The sequence below is a fragment of the Ambystoma mexicanum genome, chromosome 5p, assembly GCF_040938575.1.
Source record: "Ambystoma mexicanum isolate Mex_15411 chromosome 5p, UKY_AmexF1_1, whole genome shotgun sequence".
NCBI lineage: Eukaryota > Metazoa > Chordata > Amphibia > Caudata > Ambystomatidae > Ambystoma > Ambystoma mexicanum.
In genome coordinates, this window is record NC_090930.1 from 271,482,463 (window position 1) to 271,507,134 (window position 24,672).

General features: G+C 45.3%; 1 protein-coding gene across 1 annotated transcript in view; it reads right to left on the reverse strand.

Moving 5' to 3' along the window:
- Nucleotides 1-23,588, reverse strand: part of ATP1B4 (ATPase Na+/K+ transporting family member beta 4) — a 432,920-nt gene extending 409,332 nt beyond the window's left edge. The window contains exons 1-2 of the mRNA XM_069612681.1: nucleotides 23,268-23,588; nucleotides 21,222-21,286 (exon numbers count right to left, since the gene is read on the reverse strand). Coding sequence (XP_069468782.1) covers nucleotides 21,222-21,284 — 63 coding nt within the window. The 5' untranslated portion in view covers nucleotides 21,285-21,286; nucleotides 23,268-23,588. The remainder of the gene's footprint in view (nucleotides 1-21,221; nucleotides 21,287-23,267) is intronic.
- Between the last annotated feature and the right edge of the window lie 1,084 nt (nucleotides 23,589-24,672).

Here is a 24,672-nt window from a genome sequence, read left to right on the forward strand (position 1 = left end):
CAGACAACATACGGAGTGACATTCACTCCCATAACCTCCAGTTTCCTCCCGTCACTTCCGCCAGGAGCGGGAAGGCGGGACCTCCCTCTTAAAGGGGCAATGTCTATGTAACAACACCCCCTGACAAATGTTCTTGCAAGGGTTAAACATTAACTCGGTAACAGTGGTTTAATATTCTTCAACTAACCTCGGAGGTCTCTTGATAGCCGCTGGGGTCGTCCTCATGGCTCACGACTTGGGCCACTGTCAGTGTCATCATAGGGATTTAACTGATGCAGAACCTGGGGTTCGAGGGGGACCTACTCTTCATCATGCGAGCCATGGTAATCATGGTCTGGATCAACGGGCTGAGGCAGTTTTTTTAATCTCCTCGTGTGGTATGCTTGAACAAGGAGCTGTTCCTGGTGACTTCCCTTGTGTCGCTGGCTGCCGTTATCACTGTTCCTTTTACAGCGATCACTTACAGGGGCTCGGGTGCAAATTGAGCATCTGTTTTTCTGTTCATGTTTTATTGAACCCATACTTCATCTCCTACTTGAAACTCCTTTGCTCAAGCTCTCCTCCTTTCATCAGTTTCGGCTCTGGTCTTTTCCTTGCGCTCTGAATCCTTTTGGATGACTTTGCGATTTGGCTCAGTCTGGGTTGCTGGGTTGTTTACAATTCTGGTCCGAACTGGATATTTCATCATAAGTTCAGCTGGAGTTTTGTTAGTGGCCTCGTGAGGAGTGTTACGGTAGTCTCTCAGCATTCGACACAGCGCTTGGTGAGGATCTAGTCCTTCGATGCATGCTCTTTGTATTGTCTTTTTAATGGAAGCCATAAATATTTCGGCCATCCCGTTAGCTTGTGGCCAGCGCAGCGTGATCCTTTGATGGGTGAATCCCATGTGTCTCGCAAATACGCCGAATTCATGACCGCTGAAGGGCGGCCGTTGTTGGACTTTATTGTCTTGGGGATCCCCCACTCGCTGATGACATCATCAAAGGTGGCAGCTACGTGGGCAAATGCTGTGGACTTCACCTTTTTAACAATGGGGAATCTGGAATGTTCATCGATGAAGAGCAGATATTCCCCCATCTGAGTGGACCGTAGAAATCCACTGCAACTCGCTCCCAGGGGTGATCTGGGATTTTGGTTGGTCTAAGTGGCACTGGGGGCTCTGCTCTGGCAGTGCACTGACAAGCTACGCAGTTCTTTACCCACCGGTCGACCATATCGTCCAGGAACGGGAACCAGACGTGGCATCTGAGTTGCCTTTTCGTGTTGTCAGCGCCCCCTTTGGCCTTCATGAGCGGTCTTGATGATGTCTGCACGTAGTGTCGCTGGGATGACCAGTCGGCAACCTCTAAGTAGAATTGACTTGTCCTGAACGGCGAGTTTCGTGTGCACTTTGGCCAGCCTTTCAAGCTCATCCCTGCAAACTCCCGGGTGCTGGCGAACCACGCGGCTGAAATCTTTCCATCGATTGTTTTCTGTCAGGCTTATTGCTAGGGCCAAGGAGGGGTCTGCTGCAACAGATTCAAACGAGACAGGGGATCGGCCTGCCGGTTGGGTGTCTGGACAGGCAATCAGCCGGGTTGTTTTCGCCTCCTGGTCGGTGGATAATCTCAAAATCATATTCTTGTAGCCGGATGCCCCATCGTTCGATTCTCGGGGGCATCTTGGCTCTTAGGTTCCCGAAGAGAGACAGCAAGGCCTGGTGATCCGTGATAAGGGTGAACCGTTTTCCAATCACGAAATTATGGAAATGTTCACAGGCCCAGACGTCTGCCATGCTTTCTTTCTCTGCTTGGGAGTATGCAGATTCTGGGGGCGCCAATGCCCTGCTGGTGTATGCCACTACGTGCCTTGGGTTGGTGTCGGGCCACTGGTTTGTGCCAGGATGGCTCATAGGCCCACTGGGCTTGTGTCGACCACGATTTCAGTGTGCCACTCAGGGTCAAAGTAGGCAAGCTTTCGGGCTTCCGCTAACACTTGTTTATTTATTTGTTTTTTTAATTTATTTTTTTAAAACCTTTATTTATAATTGCACACAGATAAGGCATACACACATTTGTTCAGAATTAAAAACATTACATCATAGAAGATTACATTTCATGTCAATCTGGGTCCTCGGCTTCAGCTTTGTCTGACAGGTGTTGTTTGTATCTGTCCCATATATTTCTGGGTCTGGAAGTAGGTTGTACTGAGTTATACAGTTCCTCAGTGTCATTTGTCCATATCATGTCTTTTTCCCAATCTGCCTTTGTAGACGGTGTATTGCTTTTCCATTTCAGCAGTATTGCCCTCTTAGCTATCAGCAAGCTCAAGTTCAGAAGTTTACGCCATGCTGGGTTCATCTTCCCCACAGCCCCCAGGAGACATAACTGTGGTGACCACTTGATGGGTTGGTCTGCCATTTCGTCTAGCGCTGTACAAATCTCTGCCCAATACTCTTTTAATTTTATACATGTCCACAACATGTGGTAAATGCCTGCATCTTCAGATTGACATCTCGGGCGTGTACTCTCTGTTGTGGGGAAGATGTACTTGGGCCTAGCAGGGGTGTAGTGTGTCCTGTGGACTATCCTATAATGTATAAGTTTGTATCTGGCATTACATGATATGTGTTTGGTCAAAGTGCATATCTGCAGCCATTGGTGGTCCTCTATTTGATGCCCCAGGTCTTGTTCCCATTTAGGTCTGGCTTTATGTTCTTCTGTTGGGCGAGTCTGAGCAATAGTCTCATACAGTGTGGACGTCGTGATTTTCCCTGCCCTTTCTGTGGACATGTATCCCAATCCCAGGTTTATTTCTGGTTCTTCTGGAACCCTGGCCATACATTCCTAATTGATGCTCTGATGCGCATGTAGTGCAGTTTGTGTTTGGCCGTGTCTCCCACTATACCTTTAAGGATTTCCCAGGTTACAAAACGTTTGTCTGGGAACAATTAACCCCATTGAACAATTTCCCTGGAGCTCCAGTGTGTAGCGGCCTCCTTGTCTAGGGTAGGCGGTATATGGGGGTTGCTCCAGATCGGCATGCACGGGTGATACAGCTTATCTGTGCCGTATATGTCTGCAATTCTGGCCCAGGCTGTAGTCATCACCTGCGTGGGGTCGATGGAATTGTGATGTTTGGGATTCAACCTCGTTATATTATGTAGTATTGTGGTAGGTGTGTAGTGTTCATGTGGTGTTCTCTTAGGGTTGAGGAAGTTGGCAGCCCACTTGGCAGCGTAGTGTGCTTGCGCTGCTAAATAATAGAGGTCAAAATCAAGTGCCGCTAGGCCGCCTTGCGAATATGGGGCTGTTAATGTCCTCCAAATTAATCTGGGATGCCCCACCATTTTTATTTTTGCGAACAGTGCTCGACCAGGCCACACCGCTACTGTATTGAATAGGTAGAAGAGTTTTGGGAGAATTATCATTTTGATAAGGGCGATTCTCCCCATCATTGAAATAGGTAAGGCGCTCCAATGTGCCATTTTCGCGCACAGGGCATCGGCCAGGGTGTTGTAATTTAGGGCGCGGGATAATTGGGACGTTCTAGCCACGTATGTGCCTAGATATTGAATGTGTATCGGGCTCCAAATGAGTCTGTGAAGATCGTGAGGTGCTAACGTTGTTTTTGTGAGTGGGAACATTTCAGATATGTTAGCATTGAGTCTTAGACCGAGTGTGGGATCTGGATTTTTTTAGGTACAACAAAATATCATCAGCATATAAAGTGATGATATCCAGTTTACCTTCTAGCCTCAGCCTGTATGCACTGTAGCGGGTCCTAAGTATGTCCGCTAAAGGCTCTATCCCCAGTGCAAATAGGAGCGGCGACAGTGGACACCCCTGTCGGGTACCTCCCAGGAGTTCCAGTGTGGCTGATAAGGTGCCGTTAATACTTAGCTTGGCATAGGGGTGTGTGTATAGTATTTTGATCCATTTGATGAAATTAGGACCAAACCCGTAGCTCTGTCGTACTCTAAATAGAAAGCGCCAGTATACTGTATCGAATGCTTTTTTGCATGTCTAGAGATACTGCCACCCCTTGAGTTTCGGGTATTGTCGCCAAGATCTTGTGGCACTGTCTAATATTTGTTGCCGTGGATCTACCTGCAACGAATCCGGCTTGGTCTTCATGGACCATGTAGGGCATCAACGGGGTTAGCCGGGTTGCTAATAGTTTTGTGAAGATTTAACGTTTGTTTGATCGTGTCAAATGCGTTTGGCAATCATCAGACCAGATGAACAGGGTTTCTTTTTGTAACAGGCGCCGTAGTGGTTCCGTAATTGTGGCAAAATAGGGTAAGTAGCGGGCGCAGTAGCCAGCCATTCCCAGGAATGATCGCACATCAGCGACTTGGATGGGCTTCTCTAGGTTGAAGATGGTGGATACTTTGCCCGGATCAGGAGTCATCCCCTCTGTGGAGAAGATGTGTCCAAAATATGTGAGCTTAGCTTTGCTGAAATTACACTTTTCCAGGTTGAGGGTCAGCCCTGCTTTCTGCACGGCAACAGAGGCAGCCCGAAGAGCTGCGTCGTGTTCTTCACAGGTTTTCCCGAAGACGAGGATATCATTGCTATAGTTGAGTGTCCCTTTCACAGGCCTGATGATCTGTCTAATGGCTTCATGGAAAATTTAGCTCATGTGACACTGCCGCTTGGAGGTGAAAACCTACTCTGCGCGGGTGTTGAGGTACCAGGCGGACTGCCGGGTCAATGTGTAACTTGACTGGGGGACCTTTCATCTTGCCTAGGCCTTGACATAGATTTGGGAATTCCCTTTGGATGTCGTCTTTGGTGATAGGTGAGCTCACAAGTGACTTGTGGTCCATGTTGTAGACGTGTGCCTTGGTGTCATGCGTGGGTGCTGTTGAGCAGATGGTGTCACCCTCCTGAACATGGATGTTGATGAGGCCTAGGCATGAGGCTGTCTTGTAACTGAGCAGGCATCGCCCTTTGGTCGGGCTCCGTATGACGTGGATTGTGGTAGTGGTCGACTTGTTACCATGGATAAGTTGTCTTTGGAATGAGCCAGTGCTGTGCATGGGTGTGTCGGCACCCCATTGAAATATTCTTGAGGGTGTCTATTCTAGTGAGGGTTTCTCCAGGATCTGGTGGAATTCTTTTTCCCCCATAATGTTCACTGTGGCCCCAGAGTCTATGAGGAAACAGAATTGTTTGTCACAGATGTCTACCATTATGCATGGTGCTTCTCTGGCCTCCCCATCATCCATGATGAGGTTCACCAACTCATCCTGCGTATACAGGTCATATTGTCGCATACAGGTCATATTGATCACTTTCATAGTCTTGGTAGACTGGTGGCATTAAGTGGCGGCTCTGTCGTGACGGGGGTGGCTTATCATATTCATCGCGGATGTGTGCGTTCAGATCTTGCGGCTCGTAGTCTTGTGATTTGTCTTCTGGATAGAGATTCTCAACTACTCGCATGTACCTCCTTGGCCCTTGTTGGTATAGGCGTGTCGGGTAAGGCTGGTTTTGTGGTGCTCTTTGGGGTGGTCTGTATTGCGGTGCCCACATTGTTTGCGTCATTGGAAAAGGTCTGCCTTCTCGGTAGACCGATTGGAAGTGTCCTTCTCTTCTGCAATTACTGCACTTTTAGGTGAGTGCAGGGCATGACCCCGCATGGGGAAATGCCATGCCACACCTGTAGCATTGTCGTTGCATTCTTGGGACTGAAGAGTAGTTTGAGCTGCTGGTCCTGTCGCCTCCTCTTGTGGTGTTGGCATGCAGTGCTGCTACCACGTCTCCTGTGTCTTGTTTGAGCGTCGTAGTACTGGTCATCTGTGTTGCTTGTTGGTCTACCCTTTCGAGGATTCTGGCCATCTCGCTGACCTCTTCAATGCTAAGGGTTTTTTTGAGAAGTTGCTTCTTCAATGTGGGTGAGAGGCACCCTTCAATCACCCTTAAACGAATGGCCTCCTCTAGGGAAAATGCGTGAAATTGACAGTGTGCCCCTTTAATTTGCAGCCTTGTGATGAATTTGTCCACCATTTCATCCGTGCGTTGGGTACACTGGTTAAACATGTACCTTTCCTAGTCCCTGTTAGGTTCTATGACCAATCTCTTGTTGAGGACTGTGATCAATGCTGCGAAGTCGGGGTGTTCCACCGGGATGGTTTTAATTAGCGTCTTTATTTCGGTACTAGCCGTGTTGATGAACATGCTGCGTAGGCGTGGGGATGTCTCTTCACCCGCAGCTGCTCTGAAGTCATTGAAGTCTTCTAGCCACTCCACCCATCGGGGGCCTTTATCTGCCTGTGGGGACATGGAGAACAGTGGAGGCATGCGCCATGCCGTAGCTGTTGACTTGTGGAAGTTGCAGGGGCTGGTGGGGCTTGTCCGGCACGATCAGGTGACATGCTCATGGTTGATCGCCCCGGGGTGGTTCAGGGATGGTACTAGGTGGGGCTGCAGTGTGTGTTGGCAGGCCCCTTTTGTTTTTGTTTTTTGACTGATTTGGTCCAGTGTTGGGGCACTGGTGTGTGCAGGGCGGTACCCACCAGAGGATATGCAGGCACTTGGAATGACAGGCTCAGCTGTTGTTAGCAAGAGTGCAGGGGTGCCACCTGGGGGAGCCATGCAGTCCTGGCTGGACTGGAAATAAGGAAGCATGTGTTCTGCAGTCTGTTCCTGGGGCCCGTGTTTGGAATAATAGGGATTCAATGTGATCCAGTCTCCGGACCACATGGTGTAGCCACTGAAGGAGGAGGAAGTATCTGTAATGTGAGCAGCTGTGTGGATCCGTGGGATTGCGTGATCCTGTCCCCAGCCCACGTATAGGTAATGCTGGAGGAGGAGGAAAGCAGAGTGAGGCAGCGGGATCGCTGGCAGCGGGATCGCAGGAGGGGCGTGGCGGCTTGGTTCCGCGCCCGGAGCTCGGTGCGATCACCGGCGTATGGGGAAGGATGCTCAGCAGGATTGCTGGCGATCGAAGGAGGAGGAGAACGCTGGTGCGTCAGACTCTCCTCGTCGCCAAGTTGTTGGGCTTGGATGCCCTACATAAGAAGGAGACACACCAGCGAAGTAGGAATACAACCTTCCTTTATTCAGACAACATATGGAGTGACGTTCACTCCCATAACCCCCAGTTTCCTCCCGTCACTTCTGCCGGGAGCTGGAAGGCGGGACCATCCCTCTTAAAGGGGCAATGTCTATGTAATAGGGCACAACGTGCTTCGTGTGCACATACTGTCCCCCACACCCTCTCCCCAAACCTAGATTTGGGGATTGGGACTTTTACTGAATAGGTTTGTTTTCTTAATTGTTCTGAATGATGTCTCCTCTGGGGCGACCAATGCTCTGGGTTTAGTAAGCATGGTGTTGAGGGAGTTGAGGGGGAAAGAGTGCTTTGAGGCTCTTTTTTGATGGTACAAACTGTTCACTTTACGTATAATGTCTACACTGCGGGATTGTGGAGGCCCTGGTGAGCCCTGACAATGGACAGGAACATTATTTTGCCATATACCGATGTTAGAGACATTGTTAAAGTGTGTTTCATGGAATGACATTGGATTGGGAGATAAGGTAAAAGGTGGTGTGGTTCTCTAACTTGCAAAGGGAAATAGAATGGATAGACCTGCTTTAGGGCCAGAAACCCACTTGATGCCTACCACGTGTGCTTTTGTGGGAAGATCCCAATATTATGGAGAATTTCACGCATCATCACCAAGGAGTCACGTGGGGTAGCAGTACTGGTCAGAAAATCCGTTTCCTGCATAACTATGTGCTCACAGGCAGAAACAGGTGCTAGATAGTTATGAATGACACGCAGGTCGGTCTCTGAATGCATCACCGTTAATAATGTTAATGCATACAACCCAGTTCAACAGGCATTTATGACCAAGGCGAATGACAGGACCATTGAAGCAGAGATGGGGCTCACGATAATTGCTGGAGACACCCTAGAGGTAGGCTTTATTCAAAGCAGAAATAGTGCCTAGTATTCAACAGTTACAAAATGTGAACACACAGGGACGGGACAGGGTTTGACCTGACATGCGGAATATTTGGGATCTGGGAGTAGTGAACATTTACTGGAAAAATGTATTTGGCCGGGAGGATAGCTCAGAGGCAACGCGCAGAGCAACACAAGTTCGAATCCTGGGTCCGCGCTTAGAAACCTCTTCGGTATTAAGCGCATTATAAATAACCAATTACAAATAAAGAGTAAAGAAATGGGTTGTCTTTCACCGGATACAATGTCAGCGAAAGAGTGATTATAGACTCCTAATCAGTGTGAATGTATGCCAGGCAGATCAAGTCATATGAACTTTTGGAGACAGTTTGGTAATCAGCAGCTCTGTGTTTTTTATTCATTGAATTTGTATAAAGCATTCAACTCTGCTAAATGGTTCATTCTCTAGGCCTTGCTGCAAAAGATGGTCTTCAGCCTAATCTCCAGAAGTTGAATACAAGCGTTGTATGCCAATCCGATGGCTAGAGTTACATTTAATGGGCATATCTCTCAAGAGTTTTCTCCTGGGAGAAGCACCAGACAGTGGTGACCACTTTCTCTCCACTTTTCATATTGCCTGTGGAGCAACTCACAGAGTGGGTTCACTGGGATCCCTTTCTTGCTGGCTTTGCTTAGCCCTCGGATGTAGAAGATTGAGTTTCTATATAAGATGAAGAACTTTAGATGTATCTCAGCAACCCCGATATCTTGCTTCCTAGGGCAATAGATATCATAAGAGAGCATCAGAACTATAGTACGATGTGCATTAACTGGGGCAAATCATTTGGATTCTAGGTCGCTAAGACACAGGGGACTTGCTTGCAGCTGAACTGGGAAACCTTGCGGACGGGTTTTCAGAAGGATGCTAGAAGTTGGCTACAATTGCTATTGTCATTGCTCGGCAGGGTAATGCTATTTAATATGGTAGCATTTACCTATTTCTTGTGCGTCCTGCAGTCCACCCGGTTTCAGTTCTGAAAACAGAGTTCAATAAATTGCCGGATGGAGGTTATTGTGAGGTACTAGCAGTCCTGGGACAGCTCTAGAGATCCGAACACGATCGACCTCGGAAGCTGGATTGGGACTGCCAGATCTTTAGGCTTCCCATATGACAGTAGCTAACGAATGGGCCGATGTGGTTTAAATAGGCCCCTGCAATTATGTTGGAAAGGGAATTGATTGGAACCACAAGCCGGCTCGGGTACCTCACGGCAGAATGGGAATGTGTACTCTACTCCCGACGGGGAACCTGATTTTACAGACCTGGAGAGACCTCACCTAGAAAATGGGGTTGAAGGATAATCCCATTTTTGCAGCTCGAATATGAGGAAACATTACACTCAAGGAAATACAGAGCAGGGCATTACGACATTTGCCTATGTTGTCAAGGATGGTGGCCTGAAATCATTTGGGAAGTTGCAGGGAGCCTTCCTTTTAGATAGGAAGCGGTTTTATTAATCCTGCAGGTCAAGCATGCCTTATCCTTTCACTTGTAAGGAGAATATGATCTCCCAGCCTCCTCACACTTGGAACATATTGTATTTGTGTATAGGCTCTGTGTTAAGCCCATTTCCACATATAGGATGATAATGGGCACTCTGCCACCCCCCCCCCATCCCCTTGTAAACCTGAGGGCCAGGAGGGAGGCCAATATTGGGACACTGGATACAGACAAGTCAACAGAGGTATGTACCTAGAGTAATGGTGATATGTGAAAGACTCAGGATGGTCCAGCTAATAATATTGCATAGGACCTGCTACTCACATGTACTGTTGTCAAGGATGGGGGGTGAGAACACTTACTTTGCCCAAAGTATCAGACAGAAAGTGGGATTTTTTTCACATGATCTCAGGAACTGTTCAACTGCTAGACTACTGGAACATGATCAGCCATCAGATCATGGTGGACTTGGGGTGGGAGCTAGTCTTAGATCTAAAGATAATGCTCCTTGGGAATTGGGGAGAACTAATGTGTAACAAATACAGCAATTTGTTTATTGCATTGGCTTTTGCGACAACAAAGAGGAATATTGCAGGGAAATTGAGTGATGCAGAAACATCTTTATTACAAGATTGCTGTTCCGGTCTGAATAGATAAAATTAAATTCGAGAGATTAAAATGTAAGCAAATAGAATGCTTAGTGAAATTCGACAGTATATGAGGAAAGTGGCAAGTCACACTATAATAGACCCCTGGTATTACCGATGCTATCATTCAGGAAAGAAACCTATGTTTTTGGTTGTATCTATCTGGATTGCGTTATGGGAGGGGAGTACTAGACTAGACTGGTGGGTGTGGTGGTTGTGTAGTACATGTTCTGCACTCACTGGTTCATTTGCACACACTGGTTCATTTATGTTACAAAAACAAAAAAGTTGTTTATAAAAAATAATTTAGCACCTCACGTTTAAAAAAAATGGTATTCTCTAAAGCACTGACCTAGCTCAAGAGCTCAGGCGCGATATAAACGGTGTGGGTAGCTAACGTTTGGGCTGGTGTCTTTTAACAGTAGTGCTGTACTGTGAATTGCTGTGTGTGCAACCATTGGGATTAGTCCTTGGTTAGGTATTGTTGGAAAAGCCAGGTTTTGAGAGGTTTGTGAAATTGGAGAATTCTGGGGGCATTTCGAGCCGAGATCCAGTTCCAGAGGGTAAGTGCATGACAAGAGAAGGCTTGTTTGTGGGACCTCTCTTTGCAGATGAGGTGTGACTTGAGCCGGTTTGTCGATTTGCCGCACAAGGAGCGTGTGGCACCAGATATGTGGATTTTAGCCACAAGGTATGCTGGTGTGCTACTCCTGCATACTTTGTAGATGGTATATGTAGTCTTGAACAGTATCATGGCCTGGAGAGGAAGCCAATGTGGTTCACATAGGATAAGGGTGATTCAGCATTTATTCATGAGCACCCAAATGAAGGGATGCTGTGGCGTGGAGCACTGCTTTCAAGGAGCGAGGTGAGCAGCTGGGATCCCAATCAGGCATTCCCTCCATCGATACGTGAACCACCAGGGTCTGCACGACAGCCCGGAGATCCTGCGGCTGGATAAAGTGTTTTATTTTATGAAGGTATTGTGCATGCTGGTGTACAGGGTACTTTATTATTGAGGGAGATGGATTCTATGATCTGTTGGACTTGTCTATTTTGCTAATTAAAAAGTTGTTGATTTTGTCTGATTTCCTGAGTTGCCGGCACGTCCAGGTAGACGGAGGGTTTGGTACAAACTGCAATGCTTTTTTACTTCGAATAGGGCTTTGCTCCTGTTGGAGGCTGCCACAATGGTTGAGTAGTGGTAAGTATCTTTTCCTTTGGTGATCAGAATCCTCTGGTTGACATAGAGAGATTTGCTGCTGTTGAGATCTCCAGATTCACAGTTTTACTTCTACTTCAATTGCCAAAACAATTCTTCAAAAACATTGACTTTGTTGTCAAAATCCCTTTATTTGCAGTAAAATCCTGCCAGCACTACTCTTCATGAAAATAAAGCTGCCCCAAAATATGGAGCAATCCAACTTCTCGACTTTCACATGTACAAGGAGGGTTTCTTGATCCATCAGGGAGCACGATGGCTTCAGCATATTAATTAGAATCGCATTCCAAAATGGGGGTGTTGCCGCTCGACAAAAATCTAGTAAAAAATGTGCGGGGAACATTCGCAAACGAGTGGCCTGGAAAATGAAAGTGTAAAAGCAAGACGATTTGCTGTTATGACTTTTCTGACTTGCAAGGCGATGGAGAGCAGCACGGTGGAGTTTCCACTTTGCTTTCCTCGCCAGTCCTGGAGGAGCCCCCGGTTGTATGCCTGCATTGGAATTTAGTGTAGGCGTAAAACCAAAGGATTCCTACAGAATATGTCTTGGTTTAGCCCCTGCTAAACCAGGTGGATTTCATAAGAATCCATCAGAAAACACTACCTGCAACTCTGCTTTGTGAGTCTTGAAAATTGCATGCAATGGACCAGCAACGCTTAAGTGCAAACGTTGGTGGTCCCCTGCATTCAAAAAGCATAAGCTACTAAATGACCTACATAGACTCTTCAACAAATGACACTTGAAAGCCTATAGAAATTATGGTCTATTGTATGGAATTCAATCTGATTGTTCCATGTTCTGTTCTTTGAAGAAAATGATACAAATAAGGGGCTTATTCCCCTAATTTTCCCCTCCCTACAGAGGAAGGTTCAGACACTAGGAAGTAATAGCTTTCTCCTCTGTATTCTCTCGCAAGCCCTCTTTCTATTTCTCATATTCCCTATATCTGTAAGGTTCTTCAGCGAGTGGTATATATGCAGGGGCTACAACAATAACCCTCTTCCTGGGAAAACTCAAACCAGTGCAGAACCGCAACATGAAAATCTTCAAATTTGCCAAGAAGGAAGCTCAGTTTTTGGAGGCAATTAAACAGATAGACTGACACAAGCAGACCGGAGACGGTCTCAAGAAAAAGTTTTGCTCATCTTCGTTTACTGTTGGCATGGAGGTTAGCTGCAGTAAATATAGCTGAAGATAAAAAGCATATGAGATAGATCTCATCGGAGTGCCAAGAGTGCACTGCGTGGTGCAATGGGAAGGTAGGGTGTTCCTGCAGGGAGGCAAGGAGGAAGGCATCCGTTAACACTGAAGGTGTTAGCGAGCACAGACAGCCTCATTCTCAGCAAATATTCAATGGAATATGAAGTCTGATTTCTGGGGTGTTGTAACAATGTGGTTGTAATTCCCTTGCTGCCATTTTTTTGGGGGGACAGTAATTGCTGCGCCACCCAATTCCAAATTTGGAGGTAAAGTGGAGAATTCACCTCGAGCAAAAAACTGGATGTAAATCCTCCACTTTACCTCCAATATTTGGTGGATTTAGAGTGCGGAATTACTGCTCGCAGTAAATCTGCCAAAAACCCCATTGAGTCCTATGAATTCCAGAAATGGGTATTTACCCTGCCATACCACCACTCGCAATGCTATTGTACTGCCATGGGACTGAGTGCCAGTACCGGTAAATGATATGGGCAGTACATTGGTGGATTTACCACACACTTACTGTCACAGTCCTAATGAGGCTCATAATATTTAAAAATCAGGACACATTTTAAAACAGAGAAAATAGAGAGAGGGGTTTGAATATATTAAAATTCTGATCTAGGCTAGCATGCTGGCCAAAGAGACAAAATCAACAACAAAAACTCTTAATAGGGAAATCAAAGGAGCTAAGAATTTCAAATTGATGACTTGGAGTGGGAACGGTCTCAGCACCAATGACAAGATCTGCTTCTGGCAGGAAACTCATCTCTCTTTGATAAAAGAAGGTAAGTGGTTAAGTGTGGGAGGAATAGTTATCATTAGCAAATAAGGCGGGCCGAATACTTCTGCAAAAGAATTTAACAAATGGGAGTGGAAGATGGCTTGAAGGTATTAACAACATTCACATAAAGCCTCAGTAATGTACTAGTAGCCAAGTGGTTACTAATTAACAACAAGTAGTGGTTCCTTGTGGGTAGTAGTTATTTTAGTGTTTTACATAAACATTGCAACACAATTTAATATTAATTACAAGATGTGAAAATGTATCACAAGAATGAACAATATCAAAAGGTATGAAAGTATTTAACTTTTATAATAAATTGTATAAATATAACATATTTCCTTAGTCAGTGCAAATGTGTTGGAACCCAAACTATAAAGCTCTAATTTAGATTCTGATGTGAGTGCACTTTATATATAACAAACAGTGGGTCAAAACTATCCCACACCAGTAAGGTGTGGGTTTGCCCCATGCCTTATTGGTGGGGGACAAACAGATACAATCCTTAATTTACATATTCCCTGGACCCTTCTATTCCAGCTAATTTCTGTCCTATCTCTCTTCTCCCTTTTTTATCTAAACTTTTGGAAGCTCTGGTGACTCCTCTACTGTCCTTCTTTCTGGAATCCTCAAATATCTTCAACCAAGCTCAGGCTGGGTTCAGGCCCGGTAGAGGCACCGAAAGTGTCCTTGTCTCTGTGCAAGATGTCATGTCCAGACTTGTCGATGCTGGCGGAGCTGGGGCTTTGATCCTATTAGATCTCTCCGCCGCATTCGACACGGTGGACCATTCCATCCTCCTCTCCCGTCTCTCTCAGATTGGGATTTCCGGTGACGTCCTGGCCTGGTTTACCTCCTTTCTTTATGATCATACTCAGACCCTCGCTATGCCTCCCTTCCTCTCTGCCCCGTGCACCCTCTCTTGTGGGGTGCCCCAGGGATCCTCTCTATCACCAATTCTGTGTAATATATACATCTGGGCCCTGATCTGTCTCATCCGCTCCTATGGGCTCAACTGTTACTCATACGCGGATGATACACAAATCCTGATCCGCCTAGATCAGGAGCAATCTGAGGTTTCAGCCTGCCTCCATGACTGCTTAAGGGCAGTCGGGATATGGATGGACCAGAACTCGCTAAAACTAAATGGGGATAAGACGGAGGTACTATTGGTAGGATGCCCTCCGAACCCCCTTTGTGGACCCCTGCTTTCTGGCCCCTCTCCCTGGGCCCTCTACCTAGCCCAGTCAGTAAAGTAAAGAACTTAGGGGTCATCCTCTCTGCTTCTTTGTCTATGGCTAACCAGGTAGCAGCTGTCTGTCAATCCGCTCACCACCAGATCCGGGTCCTTAAGAAGGTTATGCCGTTGATCCCTGGAGCCCTTCGCCCTCCCGTGGTAGCTGCATTGGTGATCTCACGGTTAGACTATTGCAACTCGTTGTACCTTGCACAGCCAAGCGGTCTTATCCACCGCCTCCAACGTATGCAGAATCTTGCAGCCAGGTTAGCCACCGGTTCCCCCTATGGGGCTCACATTACACCAGTGTTGCGCAAACTTCACTGGCTGCCGGTGAGGAAACAAATCTATTTCAAATCCCTGTGCATTGTCCATCGGGCTATTTATGCCCAGGGTGCCGAATTTCTTCAATCCAAATTTACGAGATATATCCCAAGTCGGGACCTTCGTTCCATGACCTCCAATCGTTTGATCATTCCCAGAGCTAAGCGGGAAAGGCTCGGCGGCAGAGCATTCTCTATCGCCGCCCCCAAATTGTGGAATGGCCTTCCTCCGTCTCTGCAAGCCATTGCTGACCATCTTGGCTTTAGGAGAGCTCTCAAAACCTACCTGTTCTAACTCCAGCTGTTATCAGTTTTCCTCGCCCGAGTAGTCTCTTTTTCCAGCGCCATGATGCCCTAGGGCGACCGTGCGCTTTATAAGTTACAATAACATAACATAACATATTCGAAAAAGAAGAACAAATATATGTTCCTGGTGAAACTGATAAATTCACGTGTGCTAAAATGCAACTTGATTCCCTATTTGCAGCTCGATTTCATATTTGAGCAATCTGCAAAGTCAACATGTTTCGGTTGCAGGCTCGGTTGTCATCAGGGTCTTTGTGCTTAAGTTAGGGAGTCACTGATAAGTCAATTAGTCAGGACTTTGAAGAGAGGTTCATATTGTATTGATTCATCTATAAATGCACATGGGGATCCAACGTGAGTGGGTGCTATTGTCTAGAGGAGGCTAAATCATCGGGGTGGTGTCATCCTAACAGCAATATTTTAATAAATGTGTTCCATGACCCACAGTTATTGGAATCTGGATCGCTGCTGAATCTGCCGCAATGACCTTTACAACCCAAGCACTTTTCCAACATGCCAGATGGATGTTGCATTCATCACCACTTCATGATATGGAGATGGCATGATAGGTATTGCAGATAAGACAGTGGACCACTGAGAGGAATGTGTAGCTGGTAGGGAGGTTTGGCCTGGGGATCGGGATGAGAGTAATGAAATACAGAGATGGAGAGACCCAGATCAGGCCAGGTCGCAGTCTGCGTGGATGTGAAGAGTTAGCCATTAGGGGAGCTCTGGCAGGGGTGAGGAGGAAATTGAGGGGCTAGGAGAGCCAGTAGGGTTTAGGGCAAGAAAGAGCAAGTGGGGCGGGCAGCAGAGGCATATTCAGGAAGATGTCCAGTGGTGGTAATTAAGACAATACATTCTGAAAACAATAAATTATGTAGTGCATGGCCAGGTGAACCACCCACATCCAAATCCTCAATGGTAAGCTGTCTGATGGGGGTGGTGGTTCCAATAGTTGGTACATTTATCATTCTATGGTTTGAACCACCCGATCCCATGGTGGTAAAGAGGAGGCTGGTGCCGTCCTCTAATGGCTGGGTCTCATCCAAATCTTCGCTAATGTTTGATAGGTGCTGGGTGTGTGTTTCATGGATCACTGAAGCGGTTTTGCAGACCCTCCAACTATAGAAAGCTAACTTAATGAAGCTATTAGGGTCAGAGGTATGGCAGTGGCAATTGCAGGTAGAGATGCAAAGAAGTGCAGTGATACTGAGTACTGATCCCTTGTTCCAAAATACCTGATGCAGCCATGAAGTGACATTAACAACCTCAGAATATACACAGAACTTCCTTGTTTAATTACTGATAAAGGCTTAAGGATTAAACCCCCACATAAGAAACCAGTCTCTGGGTGGATGGTCTGAATTGGCTCCCCAATGCCTAATATTTACCAGAAGGACTAAAGAAGAGCCCAAAAAAAAGAGGTTCATATGAGTCAATAGGAAACCTGACTCTCCACCGTGATAAATACCATCGGGCATATGTTGTACATTCTGATCCTAAATCCATAAGACAATTTGTATTTGTATTTATTTGTCTGTAATGCGCCAAAGCCCGTAGACATCAAAGTCCGGAGAAACAGAGCTTGAAAGATCAGTAATGAAATCCAAAAGGGACAGGATGTGTTAAGTTAACAAAAAAGATTAGTTTTCATAGCTTTTTTGAAAGCCAGTACATTTCTCTCACATCTAAGATCAGGAGGCAAGTTATTTCAAGCTATAGCAGCTTTAACTGGATAAGATCTTTCTTTCCCCTTCACACGTAATGCTCTTGGTCGTTGCAAGCGAATGGTATTTCTCAACCTAGTATTTCTGACTGAGGGTTGTACGGAAATGCACGTTTTGAGGTAGCTAGGTGCATCTCCAAACAAACATTTATGAGTCAGGACATTGATTTTGTACTCAATTCGTGCTTCGAAAGGAAGCTAGTGTAGAGCTCTCCTATGTTGTGAAATGTGCTCGTATTTGGCTACACCTCTTACAATCCGTACGGCATCATTTTGCAAAATCTGCAATCTCTTGCAGATTGCACTTTCTACCTTCCTGTTGAAGAGTAAGAGTAATGCTCACAACCTCAGGAAGCACATTGTAGGCTGATTTCTGTTTCAACATCTAAGAGGTTATTGGTGACATCCTTTCAGTTTAAATATGCATACAGGGGTCTGCAACCTTTAATCGGCCCATATGTTTTGGACTACAACTCCCATGACCCCTCACTATTGACTCTGCTGGCTAGGACTGATGGGAGCTGTTGTCCAAAACATCAGGAGGCCCAAAGGTTACAGACCCCTAACATAAAATGTACATGGATTATTTTTAAATCAGCATATAGGTATGTACAAGCTAAACAATCATCAAAAAAAGTCTACGTCCTGCATCTGTGCGAACCTGGTGGGTATGGTTAACTCTTGGGCATATACCTCTTAACACACCACACTGCATAATGCTCTTCATAGGACCCAATGTTACACCTATTAGTGTGTTCATCTATACATCAAACTATGCAAGTGCAAGTCTGTGTAATTCACTGGTAATAATATAATATACATGATGCTCTTTATTTGGCCCTGGTGCATCTTTTTCACATAGAAGGTAGTTAGGAAATTAATTCAAATATAAAACTGATCAGGGGTTTGCGGAGGTAGATCAATTGTGTTAAATTAGAGCAATATTGGTTCAATCTCTGGATTATAACTAAATGAATGGTCATCCTTTATTCGAGAAAAATCACAGCATATTTTATTTTTATGAAACATCATTTAACATAACATAATTAGAAAAAAACATCTTTATGAAAAACCAATGAAATGAAGCATGGGAAAGAGAAAAACATCTATTTGTATCCAAAACAGTATATGAATACAACAGAAGTCCTAATTTCGGAACAATTATCTATATATATTAAAATCTGAAGAGATGTTGACACATTGTGTTTCAGCCTTATGGATCCTACTTAAACATGCTCCCTCGATGCAGCCTTCATCAGGACAGTCTTATTAGACAGATTTTGTGTGAATACGCTCCTGTGTCATGTGAGGTCTCTTCTTGGGCCCGGTTAAAGCCTTGTGTTGGACCCTCATTTATAATTAATTTCCCCTAAAGATGTTTTTTCTAATGATGTTATGTTGAATCATGCTTCAAATGAATAAAACATGCAGTGATTTTTCTAAAGTTATATGATGACCACTCATGCAGTCATAATCTAGAGATTAAACCATATTTCTCTAATGTAATATCATTTGTTATCTACTTCTGCAAACTCCTGACCAGATGTATGGTGGATGTTATATTTGTCCCTGGGAGGTCAGGAGTTTTCTCCAGGTACCCCATTTCCAGTAGAGCTAGTATATTCCTGCCATGTTTTTCCTTAATCCATGATTTTGTTCTTAATTTTGTTCTTCTAGACTCAAATGAAATAATATCTTTAATAACTTGAGTTTACTTTTGCTTCAGGTGTGTCCTTTCAGATTGTATGAAAGTGTCAATAAAAAGGTTGGAAGAAAAGCTGTTCTGCTTTTGTTGTCACTGGTAAAATTTGGAAAAAAGGAGATAAAGAAAGGGGAATTCAGTCTTCCTTCCAAAATAGATTTCGCCAAAACAGGACCATTTCGATCTATGCCTTGGGAAATCATTGAAGGTTTATGGGATGACAAAGCTCTCATTTTGGCAAATTGTCCAAAGTGAGCCTTGTTTGAGGTTGCCCTCTTGACAAAATGATTTGCCTTTTTTTAACTGGTGTTTCCTCGCCTTTATCCCTCATCTAACCCCATCCCTTTTCCTGCTTTATATACCCAAATCTTCTTTCTTCCACTTAATCTTTTTTCCTTGTGTTTGTTACCCTTTCCTAAACTTGATTTTTATATAGTCGCTACAGCAGTTTTTCAAAAAGGCTGTCACCACTTGTATTGATTAGCTAGATTAGAAGTAGTGGTGGAGTGTTCTGGTCCCCATTCATGGACCAGAGTAGAAGTGGTAATTAAGTGGTGTTAGTCCCCTTTAATAGGACAGATTATAAGTGGTGGTAAAGTGGTGTTAGTCCCCTTTAATAGGCAAGATTAGAAGTGCTGCTGAAGTGGTACTAGTCCTCATTCATGGGCCACTTTAGAAGTGGTGCTGAGGTGGTGTTAGTCCCCATTCATGGGCCAGTTTAGAAGTGGTGCTGAGGTGGCATTAGTCCCCATTCATGGGACAGATTAGAAGTGCTGCTGAAGTGGTGCTAGTCCCCATTCATGGGCCAGATCTGAAGTGCTGCTGAAGTGGTGCTAGTCCCCATTCATGGCCCAGTTTAGAAATGGTGCTGAGGTGGTGTTAGTCCCCATTCATGGGCCAGATTAGAAGTGGTGGTAAAGTGGTGATAGTCCCCTTTAATAGGCCAGATTAGAAGTGGTGGTAAAGTGACGTTAGTCCCCATTCATGGGCCAGATTAGAAGTGCTGCTGAAGTGGTGCTAGTCCACATTCATAGGCCAGTTTAGAAATGGTGCTGAGGTGGTGTTAGTCCCCATTCATGGGCCAGATTAGAAGTGGTGGTAAAGTGGTGTTAGTCCCCTTTAATAGGCCAGATTAGAAGTGGTGGTAAAGTGACGTTAATCCCCATTCATGGGCCAGATTAGAAGTGCTGCTGAAGTGGTGCTAGTCCACATTCATAGGCCAGTTTAGAAGTGGTGCTGAGGTGGCATTAGTCACCATTCATGGGCCATTTTAGAAGTGGTGCTGAGGTGGCGTTAGTCCCCTTTCATGGGCCAGATTAGAAGTGCTGCTGAAGTGGTGCTAGTCCCCATTCATGGGCCAGATTAGAAGTGCAGCTGAAGTGGTGCTAGTCCCCATTCCTGGGCCAGTTTAGAAGTGGTGCTGAGGTGGCGTTAGTCCCCATTCATGGAGACCCATAGACCTCCATATCGGATTTCGAAATAATATGGAGGAAAAACATCCGGCACTTGGCTTGAGGGTGCTCCTCCACATTACCTCAAAAGATGGAATTTGGCAGTGTGGTAAAATTGAGGGTAAATCTGTTATTCCATTTTTTTGCACCGTGAACTCGGAATGAATCCACTTGCACCAATGGCAGAACATACCCTTATGAGAAAGCTGTGTAGCCACTTAAATGGTGGCCGCCTTGTTCTCTCAGTTCACAGCCAAACTATCAGTCGAGGAATTCTTTTGGGGAAGCACAAGCTGGGAAAGAAAGCTTATCCAGGACATAATAGCTGCTCCTTTCACGGCAGCCTATAGTCACAGGCCCTCATTACGACCCTGGCGGAGGACCATGGTGCAATTTGCACCATGGTCCATGGCGCTAAGCTGCCAACTCCGCCATGGGGGTTGGCGGACTTACCGCCCCATTCCGAGGTTGGCGGGGCGGTAAGTCCCCAATCCCCATTTACCCTTCCCCATTCCCATTCCTGGCCCCATAGGGCATAATGGGAGTGGGGAAGGCGTTAATTACGCCACCGTAAATTACGGTGGCGTAATTAACATCAAGGCCCCTTAGCGCCATGGATTTTAACGCCTGCTAAAAGCAGGCGTTAAAATCACCATGGCGCTGAGGGAACTTGTACTCAGGCGGTAAGGTACGCCATGGTTTACGCCGGCGTAAACCCCTTTCCGCAAGGGTCGTAATGAGGGCCACAGTCTGATTCCTGCAAATGTCTGATTTCTGCCTGCAAGAGTTAAACCAAGTAAATAAACTGCAGCAATACCGTACATTTCTACTTTATTAGTGGAGAAAGGGAGATTATTTAGGAGAAATAAAATGTGGCCAGTAACAGTTGCAATGGAATGGAATGCTGTGTGCTCTGTGCTACGTATGTTGTATGTGCAAGGGTCACTTAACTGGGTACATTTACCAGAGTGTGTGTCCTACTAACAGTGTAAGAGCTGTTAAATGTAAACTGCGGTGAAGATTGTGTCATCATGCATTTACAGAGGTCCAGATAATTCTGGCTCACACAGCGACATCCATTTCCTAGTGCATTCTTCTCAATTACAGTTAATGAAGAGTACAATTCTCCGGAATGCATGTGTGTGTTAAATGAAAGCCCCAGAGGCATGTGGTTAACCTACACCTTTAGGTCAAAATCAAGAAGAAAACCCTTTGCACTAACCGGTATCTGCAGGCTGTTTGCACGGTGATCATCACTCCCACAAGCAAAGGAATTCTTCTCCATGTCTTTTTGGGAACACAAAAATGTAGCAATTAGTGGCCGAGACTTATTTATGTATCCAGATGTTTTGTCAAGTGTTGATCCCTCCACTCAGCCTAAATTCTCCCCCTACGGAGTTCTCTCTCCTCTCCCCGGCTCCCCCTCGATACCACCGCACACCTTTACTTGTAACTCTCTTGGTACGTCCCCTATGTACAGCACTCCAATGCTTCCTGGCTTGGTTCACACTTTATAAATCCCACAAATACATGCACACATACAAGCACAAACACATGATCACAATACACTCTAGTACTGCACTAGAGTAAATATATGTAAAAATGCACCAAGACAAAAATATAACATAAAATGTACAAACTGGTGTGTCTTATAAACTGCGCTGGAAAGGAGCAGGCTGAGCTTCTTGGGAACTTCCATATCTCCATGTTTTTAGCTACAGAATTGATTAGATTTACGTTTAATTGCTACTATTGTGAAATCCTCAAAATAAGTTGTTAGTAGGCGCTAAAGGAAGTCGACAGGAACAAGGCAGATATGTTTTCCCTGCGCTAGAGCATGGGGGTGGCTCGGTGAATGTCGGTCAGAATATAGTTCCGTTGGGTAGTGGCCGCCGCTGAAAACCTTCCGCATCCTCTGCCAGTGCATCTGGATACCCAACCATCCAAATTCTTCAAATTGGATTGCAAGGCCATACAGGTTTCAGAAGTCACAGTTCTGAATATTTTGGCAGATATCTCTCCCTATTGCAATTAACTCTCAATCACTCTTCTTAAGATATCTTTGTTTCTTGCACTGTGTTCTTTGTCCCTAGGCTTTCTGAGTCATGGCTTTCAGAGCTCTCTATCATATTGGCCTCTAGTAAACCACTGAGGTTGCAGCGATGATTGGAAACAAACATGCCGACAATGCATAAACATAGAAATGAGACTCTGAAAGAGAGATCATCCAGTCTAAGAGGCCACTGGACGATGACAACAGAGACACCACTGGGGCTTTAAAAAAATATAGGGTTGGGTTTGGCAACACACAGTTGGCTTTTCAGGCTGTCCAACAAATATACAAAAACATTGCCAAAAAAATAATTCTGAATACTTCTCATATTCATACATAATCTTAATTATCGATCTATGTATGTCTCATATTCCTAAGACACTTATTCATGGTGGATATCCTGAAAATCGGCATCAATTTCACTATCTGGTGGGTTGACGAGCCCGTCTTATTGTCTCAGTGGGCTCCTACAGAGATAGGCCACCCCTCTGCAGGAAGGTTGTAAGATGATTACCACCGTAGGCAAAGCAATATTTTACTGTGCCCTTCCCTGCCCATAGGTAACATGGCATGCATATAGGGCCGTTGTAGGGCCAGGTTCCACTGCGCCTTTCTTGTGGTGCCATAGCCGATTGACTATTGCTTGCGCAAGCACTGCCCCGGCCTGTTGTGAAAATAAATAAAAATGTATTCCACGTTTGCATACATCAGGATCTTCCCATTAAAAGCTAACATTTAAAGTGATTTTGGAATGGACAACGGACTGGAGGTTTGAAGTCAATTCTAGAGGTCAGAAGCATGAATTTCTGTTTTAGTCACTTCCAAAGAAGATTAAGTCTATGTGATTAATTTGATGTTCTTGATTTTCTTTACCATTTTTTACCTTTATGTAACTTTTGTAACACAACATAATGAAAAGTTTGAGATCAAACTAAACCATTAAATAAAAAAAAGTAAAAAAATTAAAAGCTAACTTATTTTCATTGTCAGTGTATCCATATTGCAGCTAATGGTAGTCATCTACGCTCTACGTGCATGTATTTAACAACGAATCAGCAACCATCCAAAAAGCAGGCAGAATGGCTGAGCAGTATATGCACTAACAAAATAGGTATTAGCTGAAAAAAGCGTAAAAGTGACATAGAATCGCATCGTAGCCATTAAAAGGTGCTTCCCAAAACGACATGAAAAGTTAACTATAATAGTTTCAAATACCTGTATGTTCCCTTTGCTACTTCAGCTGGGAAATGCGACGCCTGTTGCCAAGATGAGATGCCAGTTAGTGGGTCAGACAATAACTTGCTGCCACCATATGCCTGGGTATTCTGACCTGACTGACACACGAGCAGGTTCTATATGACAAACTGCTGCACCTTGGGAGACAAAAAGGTTCCGTGGAAGCGGTGGTAGCTTCCTCCCTTTGCCTGCTCGGATCAGGTTTGTTAGGCTGAGATTTCCTGAGGAAGGACTGGTCCTGGGCGGATGTCAGCTTGCTCTTGTCAGTCACCGTGGTCTGCTGCTGCACGCTGGCACAGTGTGCTGAGCACTGGCAGTCACCGCGATCTGCTGCTGCATTCTGGCTGGCACGGTGTGCTGAGCACTGCCTCTATATTTATCCTTTGGATCAAGCCAGGTCTACTAGTTGAACTTGTCAGCAAGAACCAGAGGGAACTGGTACATCTCAGACAGGAGAGGAACTATCTGATCGCCTTTACTCCGGCGGTGACGACCCTAATAGAATATGGAGGGTGCAGTTTTGCATCGGTGCCACACAACCACCAAGGGCCTGATTCATGGAATTGTTTTAGTGTGGTACAGAGCGACTGCACTGGTGCAAAGTGATGTTGCATTGCTAACAAACTCCCTGATTCACAGAGCGTTGCATAGTGTATTTCTGCAGTGCAAAGTGACTTTGCACTGATTTGGCACTGGTTCAAAGTGGCTTTGCACTGAAAAAATACAATTTGCACCGCTCTGTGAATCAGGATGTTTGTTGGCAGTGCAAAGTCACTTTGCACCAGTGCAGTCACTTTGCACCGTGCAAACAATTGCATGAATCAGGCCCCCAAGTATTTTGTCCAGAAATTAAAGTAATGGTAAAAACATGCACTTGGAAAGTCAATATTTCGGGACTTTACATAGTTTGAATTTTTTGGGGTTTATATATATATGATCGTCCCTCTGGTCTGGCACTGTATAACAACCCATTGTTCACTCCCGGTGCAGGCAGTATAGAACGTTACTTATACTACAGGAAGCCAGCCAGTATAGAAATGGCCCATCACATCACATCACATCACATCACACACACACACACACAGACGCGCGTGCGCACGCACAAAGCTAGGGGGGCTCACATCTACCTCTTTAATTTTGTAAAACTTGGGATTTCACCCTAAGTAACTAGTGGTAATCCAGATGAGGACACCTTGCTCACTGTGCCTCAGAGAGACTCAGCTTCAGGAGGCCCAACAAGGTTGAAACACGTTTCTAGGGTTGCTGATGGAAATCTTATTCAGAGGAGATTTGCCTAGCATTTGTGTGCTGGACTGCTCTTATGGGTGGGACCAGACTGATATGCAAATGGATTTTCCTCCTCTGTGAAGGGTGCAGTGAGCAA